The sequence below is a fragment of the Drosophila simulans genome, chromosome X (assembly GCF_016746395.2).
Source record: "Drosophila simulans strain w501 chromosome X, Prin_Dsim_3.1, whole genome shotgun sequence".
In the NCBI taxonomy this organism is placed as follows: domain Eukaryota; kingdom Metazoa; phylum Arthropoda; class Insecta; order Diptera; family Drosophilidae; genus Drosophila; species Drosophila simulans.
In genome coordinates this window covers 20,786,952-20,797,441 of record NC_052525.2, presented here as the reverse complement: position 1 = coordinate 20,797,441, position 10,490 = coordinate 20,786,952, and the positions used below count along the sequence as shown (strand labels likewise).

The following is a 10,490-nucleotide window of genomic DNA, read 5'->3' as shown; positions in this document are numbered from 1 at the left end:
CAAATAGAAAGTCAAATTAAACAGAACGCATTGACTTAAGTTACGTTTTCAAGAAATAGAAGCACTTCATTGGTGCTTACTGTATGTGGAACGAAAATACCAGATTCGGTATTAATTAAACGGCTTGGGTATACTGCAACCATCTGGTCACGCTGCATCAGCAGCACGTGTAGTTCGTTTTTTTGGCACAACATTTGCTGTTATTTAGTTTAAGTGTCGAAGAAAACGCAGCAAAGATGGTTAGCTTGGAGCCGAAAGGACCTGCTAACGTGGCCAACACGGCCTCGCCCCTCAAGGCCAATAAATCGCCCGGCAAGCCCGCCAATGGACAGAAGTTCAAGCCCGGTGGAGCAGGAGGCGCCAAGAAGTTCGACAAATTCGGCGGTGGAGCAGGCAAGAAGTTCGCAAAGCCAGGCGCTGGTGGTGCCAAGAAGTTCGACAAGTCTGGGCCCGGTGGCTTCAAGAAGTTTGACAAATCCGGAGCAACCGGCGACAAGAGGCTTGGTGGCAACAAGTTCGCCGAGGGCAACAAGTTCCGCGGAAAACCACAAACACAGCCACAGGCGCCGGCAGAGGGCGAGAAACAGGACTGGAACAAGTTCAAGAAGGAGAAGAAGGACCTCAAGCTGAAGCGCAAGAGTGCCAAGGACACCTACGAGATCAGCAAGGAGGCCAACCAGATCCACGAGAAGCTGCGATGGTGAGCATACCCAAAAACACGAGGAACAGCCCAAACAATCGGATGTCATCATCCTGAGCGCTCAAATTAACTTTACAATTTATGATTACTAAACAAAATCGGCCTCTTTCATGCAATTATGTACATTCAGAAAGTACAAAGTTGTTTAAGTTTCATATAGTTATGTAGTTCTATATAGTTTTAATGATTATAAGTTAATTTGACACATTCCTTTTGGTTCCTTAAAGGACAACATGGGCATGTGGATCCCAAAACGAAGCAGTTGTGCGAGGCAAAATCGACCATTCCCTTTTGGTACTTTAAGTTCGAATTCAAAAACACCAAACATTTTATTCATGTTCTTAAAACAATAATAGCTAGTTCTGGGATAAAGAGAAGAATCCATTAATATTAAGCATTTTGTATGTCTGTATAAATGTTGAGTTAGAACCAAAAGCGTAGATTCCAAAGACGCCTATTTCGCGCATGCTGTTTGGTCATAAACAAACCAACTTTATCCTCTGTCGCGTTTTTATTCGTAAAACCACAACTAATGAGTGCGCAAATCCTATAACTTTGATATATATCAACATAATTTGGTCCTCGTCTTGCAGCCGCCGAACGGAGAACAAGGACAAGCTGGTGGAGCAGATATACAAGGTGCTCAACGTGGGCGACACCATTTCGAAGGTGGTGAAGGCCCACGACACCGCCCGCGTGATCCAGAGCATGCTAAAGTACGCATCGCCAGCTCTGCGGGCCGAGATCTCCGAGAAGCTGCTCCCCTTCACCGTGGACATGTGCCAGTCGAAGTACGCCCAGTTCTGCGTGCAACGGATGCTCAAGTACGGTGCGCCGGCCACCAAAGCCAAGCTGGTGGACAGCCTGTACGGACATATAGTGCGTTTGGCCGGACACAGCATCGGCAGTGGGCTGCTGGACACGATGTATCAGAGCGCCACACCTAATCAACGCATCTTTATGCGCCAGGAGTTCTACGGCGACCTGTACCGGAAGGCCAAGGATTCGAATGTGAAGACTCTGAGCGACACCTATAAGGATGCCACGAACATGAAGGCCTCCATCTTGGGGTCGGTTAAAGCAAACCTGGATCATGTGGCCAACAAGCAGCTGGTGGACAGTGCGCTGGTGCACGCCGTGATGCTGGAGTACCTGCGCGCCTGCGACGAGGATGAGGAGAAGCTGGAGGAGACGGTCACTGCGTTTGCGGCTCTAGTGCCTCACATGCTGTCCACCAAGGAGGGCAGCGAGGCGGGTGTTATATGCTTCTACAAGTCGACGCCCAAGAACCGCAGAGTAAGTGGATCACATATACCGATGAAACAGAGTCTTATATGTATTCTAACCCCTTCCTCAGGCCATCATTAAGAACATCAAGGAGCACCTGCTCAAGATCGCCACCCACGAGCACGGCCACGTGTTCCTCATCTCGCTGCTAAACGCACTGGACGACACCAAGGCGACCAAGAAGGCGATTTACGATCACCTACACGGAGATCTAAAGGCGCTAATGAGCAGTCCGTACGGCCGACGAGTGATTCAATGGCTGGTGGCTCCGGGCGATACGACATGCTTCCATCCAGAGTTCATTCGCACGGTGGAGGAGGGTCTAGCCTTTGGAAAAAAGGAGAAGGAGCTGCGTCGCAAGGAGATCCTTGAGCAGATAGAGGCGCCGATCGCACAGTCCATTGCCGAGGATGCCGCCTTTTGGCTGTCCAACAGCCACATCGGCCTGGTCACCGGCGACATTCTTAATCACAGTAAGTGCACACTTCTGCAAGCCATAGCAGAAACATATTCGGAAGAATATATTCACGATATAAATGTACGTTTGCATCTCTGCCTTTTAGTTCAAGGCGAGTCCTATGAGAAGGCTGCTTCGGCCCTTGCCCAAGTCGTCGCCCAACCGGAGTGGCGCATTTCAGCAGACGCCGCCGGTCCGCAGCCGCAGGATAAGAAGAAGCCACACAATGACGTGGAGGCCATTATAGCCCAGGCTACCAAACAGCGCAGAAAACTGCTTAATTTCGACAGCAGCAGCGGCGACGAAGATGAAGATGAGGAAAGCGACGATGAAGAAGACGAGAAGGAGCAGAAGGAGGCGCCCGAAGATGATGCCGAACCCAAGGTGAAGAAAGCCAAAAAGGAGCCCAAAAAGCCAAAGGCAAAGGAGGAGGAGCCGTCGGCTCCGTTGGTCTCCGGAATCGAGGAGGCCGGCATGCACATTGTATTGAAGAAGATACTCAAGAACGATGGCAAGCGAGAGGGCAACCCGTTCAGCCAGCAGCTGCTCCAAAACTTGTCCTCCGGTGTGGTAAGTATCTTCCTTTTTCCAAGACATGAGAAACGCATCGCACGCTTATGAGTTTTTCCTTTTATTTAATGACTTTTCGACATTAGTTTAGTCTAATAAACAAGTAGTTGCTAGGCATGCGTTCGCAAAGTAAACAGCTTCACTCAGATTCCAATTTCTAATTGCGATTCCCCCTTTACAGCTGAAAGCCTGGCTGGGCGTCAACCGGGCCTGTTTCGTCCTGCTCAAGCTGGTGGAGGAGTGTCCCGCACTGCTGGAGGACTGCAAGAAAGCCGTCGCGGCGGAGAGGAGCCTTAGCCAGATACTCGCGGACCGCAAGACGCCCGGAGCCAAGCTACTGGCCGCCAAACTGGACATTGGCAAATGAGAAACGCTTCTAGCCTAGACAAGACCTAACATTATAAAATACAATAAATAATTCTACATTGAAATGGCTGTGCATTCCGTTTTATTCATGTGAAGGGACGTGAGTTGTGCTGTGGGTCGGTGCTCGATTAATCTAGGCCTTGCGCAGGATGATGTGCAGGCCGGAGTCGCTGTCGACGATGCCCGACAGCTGGTTGACGTTCAGTTTGAAGGCAGCCTCCTCGAATGCCGCCTGCATCTGACCTGTGAGGAGAAATGTAATTAGAAGCATTCAATTTGGTTGGGTGGCCTAAACTCTACGATTGCACATAGAGATATAAAAAGTGTGAGGTAGGGAAACATTAAAGAAGAAATGCCGGAGCCAATTGCCAAGTTATAGACAAACACTTTGTCTATAACTATATATATAGTGGTCTATATATCTCCATTAAACTGGATTTTTACTCAAGCATTTGAGAAGGGACAGGAATCCTTGAATATTGAAATAGTTCGGCAGAAAGCAAAGATGCTTTTAAAATGCAGTTTCTTTATGGAAAGAGAATCTCGTCAAGTGGAAAGCGCCTTGCTCCCAAACGGACACACACCGAGGAGCACTCGATCCTGAGTCCGCTTAGAGCTTGTGACAAATTTCAAGTGGAAGATATACCTCTGCCAAACTTTCCCAGGTCGCCGCCCCTCTTGGCGGAGCTGCAGTCGGAGTAGGAGCGGGCCAGCTCCTCGAAGGTGGCCTCCTGGTTGACGATTTTGTTGCGATAGACCTCGAGGAGCAGCTGGGCCTCCTCCTTGGTGCGCGTGATGTTTGCCTCGCGCCACGAGCTGGGACGCCGGCTGCCCTTGTGCTTCACGAGGAGATGCAGGCACTGCACCTCGTCCGGGGCATCTGCGACGCCGGCGGACGCTCCGCCCGCCTTCTTCGCCGGCTCTGTGGGCTGATCCCACTGCGACTCCTTCGTGTACATGTTGAGATAGTAGCTCATTCCTGCAAAAACCCGATCAATCATGTGCAGGTTCAGTTTAGCGTGCCGGTTCTGCATGCCGCCGGAAAACGGCCGGCACGGCACGAGCGGTTCTGCACTCAATGCTTACCTGTGGAGCGGCTAGTGCGCTTCTCCCAGCCCTCCGGTAGTTGCTCGGCATCAGGCATGCTGTTTTCACTCAATTTGAATTAAATTGCAATAAGTTTTCGGCATAAAATAAACCACCAGTGTGACCACCCTGAGCACGCTTTGAGAACATCCATCAAAATCGATAGCGCCTGTCAACGACGTATCGATACACTTGGTGGCGAATTCGCCAAATGCGGTGCTGGCACGTGCTAACTGCGGTGGGTGGACTCGCTAACCGCAGATACAGCTGGGGCCAAAATAATAGCAGCGAACTAACTAAAATGTGCTGATATGTGCTATTATTTTTAAAAATATGGTTTTCGGTTTTATTATTACTATTTTTTTCGGTTTAGAATAGAACTACACATATGGGCAAGAGTAGAGCCAATATTATCTTTGTTCATCTCCTCTTCCACAAATGCCGTAAAATCAGCAAATGACTTTCAAAATAATTCATAATCATTTGATTAAATCGATTCCAATACCTCCTTCAATCCGCGACACGAATAGGAATTGCAATTTTTCTAATGTTTATTCAGGGGATTAATAAAAATAAAATAAATACGTGGCATTTGTACAATTAGTTTTAGTGTTTCCTCGACTTTATTACAGGCTAGCTTTAAGTAGGTTAACATTTTAAAAGGACTAGCACAGGGAGTAATCCTCTCAGCTCAGCGTATTTGTAGGCATATGTGATATATGTATATTTGCGTTAAATATACTCATGGGGTTTCTCGCAGGGAGTGGGCGAATACTTGGCGTTCTTGGAGTTGTTAGCTAATTAATTAGTTAGGGGCGGGAGCAAGTGAGCTAATAAAAAAATTAAATTAATTATACAAAACAATTAAATACATTTTATAAAAGTACAAACATGATCTTCACTCGCGACCTAAAGGGCTTGCTTGCCCCTTCTTTCTTATTCCCTCGATACACTTTGCTTTGTCATGTCTTCTGGGGCAGCTACTCTGTCACGGCAGCTGCCCAGCATCTTCCCAGCGATCAACATCCGCATCCGGCTAACAGAAGTCTTAACTTAATGCTGTACGACCACAATTTACATCGCGAAGGGGCTCCTCTAACGGGCCAAGATTGGGGTAACACCTCTGAGGTGCCTCTATCCATTCCATAAAACTAAACTCACATTGCAGGCGTGCTCTTCGACTTCTGGTTAATAAATGCACCTCCCGAGGGCGATTCACTAGCTCTGGCAGGACTCGAAGGCGCCATTTGATGCGCAAGACAAAAACTAGCGCCTTTTAGGCGCTTTCTTTGCGGAGACCTAAATGGCCACTTAGCGGCGGTGCATGAATTAGGGAAATTTAAAAGAACTACTCGACGATGCGCCTTCACTTCAGTTGGCTAGAATTATAAATACACCTTGAAGGCGCTCCAGCCGTGGAAGCACTTGGTGAACCGGCGCGACTCCTTGTTCTTCATCGTGAGGAAGAGCTTCCTCGGCCGCTCCGGCTGCTTGATCCGCATGTGCTGGATGTAGACCTGGGCGGACTTGTAGGCCAGCTTCACCTCCACCTCGCTGCAACGCGGCCCCATCCACAGGAAGACGTGCTCGCCGTTGTCCAGGATCATGATGTCGTCGTCGGCCAGATCGTCCTGGCAAAAGTCGGCACACTTCTCGGCCACCGTGTAGTAGCCGCGCTCGTTGGAGCACCGGAACAGCCGCGTGTAGTTCATGTACTCGGCGTCCGTGTCGTAGGGCTTGCGGCCGCCCAGCGCCACCCAGAAGAAGTTCTCCGGCTCGTCGCCCTCGTTGAGGATCTGCAAAGGATGGTTGGACAAAAGATTAACAAAAGCGTGCACCCACAGAGTATGTATACTCCGCAAAACAGCCCACTACATGGTTCAACCACATCAACACATGGAACCCACCTGCAAGCTCACCCACGGCGAGTTGAACATCTGCTCGGCAATATCCTGCACCAGTTTGGCCTCTTCGTTGCAGGCCTTGCTGCCTATCCACACGTACACAATCCCCGACTGCGAATCATCCTCCGTTTCAAATGGCACATGGAGTATGTAGCTGGAACAAAGCGTATGGAATATGAATATGGGAGCGAGTACTACTTGTCAAAGTGGACTATGGTCGCTATCTTTGGATATAATACTGCGGCATATCACGTAGGCTTCCAGGAATTTCAGTTTCAACCAACGATAAGACAAGAATGTTGATCCAATAAGATCGCACATGTCATACATCTTAAAATAGAACCATAGTACCCGCAGTAATAAATTATTGGTAAGGTACTCACCAGAAGGCCGAGTTGAGATGCACTGCATCCGGATTGATTTGGATAAGGCGCGTGGTGAGCGCACCGCCGTTCGATCGCAGGTGAAAGAACTCCACTGGCGACTTGCCCTTCGCGATGTGCGCCTTGTCCTTCCGCTTGCCGGTGTGGATGATGAACTTCCGCTTGAAGTGGGACATGAACTTGAGGTTCTCCTGCTGCTGGAAGATCCGCACCACCTCCAGCTCCTCGCCGAACATCGCCTTGAACTTCTTCTGCAGCGTAAAAGTAAACGTGAGCCATCCCATATTGCCGGCATTGCGTCCCTGCCAAAAGTAAACGACGCACTGGATCTCGTCCTCTGGCTGATTGTTGGCGCTGGATTTACTGACGTCTGCGGCTGGGTTAGCACCATCTTCGGGGCCATTCTCGGGCTCCTCGATGGGAATGCAGTAGCGGCAGAGGAACACATAGCATTCGCCGGTGTAAAAGCGACCCAACTCCTCCTCGGGCAGCCGGACGAACTTCTTGTTCTCCAATACAAAGGCCTCCATCATCTCCAGATCGTAGTTCCACTCCTCCTCCAACTGTTCCGCCTCGGCCAAGGGCATGGCCGACTGGCGGGGCATAAATAGCGCGGCAAGATCCGTGCGCGTCTCCTGCTGCCGAGCCCACTGTGTGAGATTAGCCCCTGTCTTGGCCACCGACTTCGCCGTTCTCGTGAAGTCCACGGCCATTACCTCATCCCAGCCAGCGAACTTGGTCCGGAAGATCTGCATTTCATTGCCCTCGGGTACACGCATCACCAGCGCGTATTCCGGACGATCCATCATGTTGAAGAGCTCCCGACTCAACTTGACAGCGGCCGCTCGGACCAAACGCGTCGACTTCTTGCCAAACCAAACGAACAGATCGGTGTAACAGTCGAGTATGTAGACGTGCTTGCTATTTAGCAGGGTATGGCAAAGTTTTTGCTCAGGTAACTCCACTTGCGGCAACTCCAGATAACCCATGCCCAGTTGCACCTGGTAGAGGCGAGGCTGCACCGGCTGATAGTCCTCTGGAACGTGCTCCTTTGGTGGCCCTGCGGCGTCTGCCTCCTCCGGAGTCATGTCCAGTCCCTGCCAGAACTCGGCACTCTCCTCGCCCTGCCGCTCCAACTGGATTTCACACTTGTTCTTGCGCTCCGTTTTGCTGATCTTTTCCGCCATTAACCTGGCCTTGGAGTTCAGCGTGTTCTTCGATCTCTCGCCCATCCAAATGTAAATATGGGTGCCCAAGTCCAGGACAAAGGCGTGGCGGGGATCCAGAGAGGTAACGGCAGGAGCCACTGGCTCCAGATGAATGGTAGCGCCATAGGCGTGCACTAAATACAATCTGGTGATGTGTATCATCTCTTCTATGGTATAGAAACCAGTAGCTGTGCGTCCGCCCTCAATGTAGATGACTTCCGTCTCGAAGAGGGACAGAAACTGCTCGGATTCATCGCCCTGCTCCTCGCGAACCGTTCGACATCGGGCGCCCAGAAAGTTTCTTAGGTTCACTGCATGAATGGCAGCACAAGCTCGTTTGTCCAGCGTGGCCTCGTTGCCTATCCAAAAGAATATTTCCCAATCGAGCAGGCCGAGGTCATCGAACTTGGTCTTGAGGACTATGTAGCAGTCGCCCTCATAGAATTTGCCATGCACCACCTCCTCAATTTTGTTGGGCAGGAAGTTCTCGATTTCCCAAATGGTCAAGCCCGGCAGCTGGCCATCGTCCTTCTCAAAGAACTTGGAGTAGTCCAGTTGCGGCTTTTCCAGCGACTCGTCCCATCTTTTAGGTTTCAGCGACTCTGGCTTTCCGTCCTCGGGCAGAGCACCCGCCTCGTTATCCTTATCCTTTGCCACGTCCTTCATGCCCTTGAGCACCTTGGCAGCATCCTGATCGCCTTCACTGCGAGGACCGCGTCGTAAACGGATCTTCCTCGCCGTCGAATCCTTGGGCGTTGCTGACGATGGCATTGAAGGCGGCACAGCAGCCCCAGCTAACCGGAGCTGAGTCTGCAGACTAAAATCTATGTTGTAGAACTCAAGACTGGTGGCTTTACTCGCTTCGCTTGGCTTGGGCGGCATCACTAGCTCCGGATTGTTGCGCAGGTCCAACTGGTCCAGGCCCTCGAGCAGGTGGATGGCATCGGGCAGGGTTATAAGCCGATTGCAGCTCAAGTTGAGCTGCTTCAAAGCACCGCATCGGCAGAGTCCCTCTGGCACCATTTCCAGCAGGTTGTTGGCTGCCGTAAACACCTCCAGAGCTCCGAGTTTGCCGATACCCGAGGGAATGCCCTCGAAGTTCAGCTTATTGTCGTTCACCAGCAATCGCCGCAGCTTTGGTAGTTTGCAGAGGGCAGCCGGCAGCGCAACCAGTTGATTCCGCGACAGATTCAGCGACTCCAGACGCTGCCAAAGCTCCACACCGGCAGTCAGTTCGGTTAGCTCGTTGTCGCTCAGATTCAGTCGCACCAAGGTGACCACATTGTAGACGCAGTCTGGCAGCTTGGGCAGCGAATTGTGCGACAGGTCCAGTTCGCAGAGATTGGCCAAACTGTCTATGCTGGTGGGAAAATTGAGGAGTGTGCGCTGCGTGCCGCTCATCTTGAGGACCTCCAAGCTCTGCAGCGAGGGCAATTGCCGCAGTTGGAACAGCTCCAGCGGATTGTGCGATAGGTCCAGGGTTTTCAGATTAATCAGACGTCGCGTCTGCGGCGGCAGTGTCTCCAGTCGATTGTGCGACAGATCCAGGAACAGCAGATCCGTGAGATGGATGAACAGCGGCGTGGGTATGCTCTCGATCTGATTGTTGCTCAGGTTGAGCACTATCAGGTTCTTGGCCCGCTCCAAGCCCTCGGGCACCTCCTTCAGCTTGTTGTGCGACAGGTCCAGCGTGGTCAGCTCCTCCAGGTGAAAGAGCTCCGGCGGTATGCCGCTGTTCTTTAGCTGATTGTGCCGCAGGTCGAGGGATCGCAGGCAGGACAGCTCTGTCAGCTCGCCAAAGATCTTCTCCAGGCGGTTGTGGTTCAGCGACAGGTGCTCCAGCTTCTGTAGGTGGCCGAGCTCCTCGGGAATCTCCGCCAGCTGCGTGCGATCCAGTGTGAGCCACTGCACCCGCGACATCTGCCGCATGGAGCTGGGGAATGTTGCCTGCAATGGAATCAATCATATTTCGGGATTATCTCTGCTCCGCACTTATGACTAATGCCCAGGTGCTTCTCGGTGACCTGTTTCTTGGCTTCTTTTTTTTAGAACCTGAACCACTCCGAAAAAACAACAGGGCTGCGGCCGTTTTTGCTGCTTGTACTCACGCTGAAATCATTTTTCGTAAAGTCCACACCGCGCACGAACGGCAGCACGCTCATTTTGACCACATAAAATGTTATATTTGTTATATATTTGGGCTCAAGCTGCTGGCCCTGTTTTTCGTTTCTTCTTCTTTATTTTGTTTTTTTTTTTGCACTAAAAAAAAGAAGACTAACTGGTGACCGTTCGCCGCTCACCCAGGCAAACGGCTTTACTTCTGGTCGCACCTTTGTATGCAGTTGCCGGAACGGCCACACTGCGCATATGACGAGCGTTAGGCAACACTGAAGTGTTGGAAATCACAGAAGGCACACTCGCGTCGCTCTTCGTAGGTCCGGTGCAGTTAGATTTTAGCTGATTTATCATATAGAATGGGAGCTTTGTGGGCTTAAAAAATTTGGTTCATATACGGCATTAATAATATTT

At 50.9% G+C, this 10,490-nt stretch overlaps 3 protein-coding genes across 3 annotated transcripts; 1 reads left to right on the top strand and 2 right to left on the bottom strand.

Annotated features, from left to right (window-relative positions):
- Positions 1 to 118: 118 nt before the first annotated feature.
- On the top strand, positions 119 to 3,445 carry LOC6726594 (protein penguin). The gene is made up of 5 exons (XM_002107508.4): positions 119 to 700; positions 1,294 to 1,996; positions 2,058 to 2,460; positions 2,551 to 3,014; positions 3,196 to 3,445. The coding sequence occupies exons 1-5, from the start codon at positions 237 to 239 to the stop codon at positions 3,379 to 3,381; spliced, it is 2,220 nt and encodes a 739-aa protein (XP_002107544.1). The 5' UTR covers positions 119 to 236; the 3' UTR covers positions 3,382 to 3,445.
- On the bottom strand, positions 3,430 to 4,642 carry LOC6726593 (putative peptidyl-prolyl cis-trans isomerase dodo). Its single transcript, XM_002107507.4, has 3 exons — positions 4,467 to 4,642; positions 4,027 to 4,359; positions 3,430 to 3,623 (listed from the first exon to the last, which is right to left on the bottom strand). Exons 1-3 carry the CDS (start codon positions 4,522 to 4,524, stop codon positions 3,514 to 3,516), a joined length of 501 nt encoding a protein of 166 aa, XP_002107543.1. The 5' UTR covers positions 4,525 to 4,642; the 3' UTR covers positions 3,430 to 3,513.
- A 357-nt stretch (positions 4,643 to 4,999) lies between these two features.
- Positions 5,000 to 10,266, bottom strand: LOC6740278 (protein flightless-1). Its single transcript, XM_016181162.3, has 4 exons — positions 10,070 to 10,266; positions 6,754 to 9,908; positions 6,374 to 6,524; positions 5,000 to 6,262 (listed from the first exon to the last, which is right to left on the bottom strand). The coding sequence occupies exons 1-4, from the start codon at positions 10,121 to 10,123 to the stop codon at positions 5,852 to 5,854; spliced, it is 3,771 nt and encodes a 1,256-aa protein (XP_016040266.1). The 5' UTR covers positions 10,124 to 10,266; the 3' UTR covers positions 5,000 to 5,851.
- Between the last annotated feature and the right edge of the window lie 224 nt (positions 10,267 to 10,490).

Bases quoted from the DNA above. Each gene is read 5' to 3' on its own strand.
- LOC6726594 (XM_002107508.4), top strand. From the start codon at position 237: ATGGTTAGCTTGGAGCCGAAAGGACCTGCTAACGTGGCCAACACGGCC. The intron at 701-1,293 runs GTGAGCATACCC...CTCGTCTTGCAG, and splicing joins ATCCACGAGAAGCTGCGATG to CCGCCGAACGGAGAACAAGG. The intron at 3,015-3,195 runs GTAAGTATCTTC...CCCCCTTTACAG, and splicing joins AAAACTTGTCCTCCGGTGTG to CTGAAAGCCTGGCTGGGCGT.
- LOC6726593 (XM_002107507.4), bottom strand. From the start codon at position 4,524: ATGCCTGATGCCGAGCAACTACCGGAGGGCTGGGAGAAGCGCACTAGC. The intron at 4,360-4,466 runs GTAAGCATTGAG...GGGTTTTTGCAG, and splicing joins GCGCACTAGCCGCTCCACAG to GAATGAGCTACTATCTCAAC. The intron at 3,624-4,026 runs GTATATCTTCCA...TTCTCCTCACAG, and splicing joins CCTGGGAAAGTTTGGCAGAG to GTCAGATGCAGGCGGCATTC.
- LOC6740278 (XM_016181162.3), bottom strand. From the start codon at position 10,123: ATGAGCGTGCTGCCGTTCGTGCGCGGTGTGGACTTTACGAAAAATGAT. The intron at 6,525-6,753 runs GTGAGTACCTTA...GCTTTGTTCCAG, and splicing joins CATCTCAACTCGGCCTTCTG to CTACATACTCCATGTGCCAT. The intron at 6,263-6,373 runs GTGGGTTCCATG...CATCCTTTGCAG, and splicing joins CGCCGTGGGTGAGCTTGCAG to ATCCTCAACGAGGGCGACGA.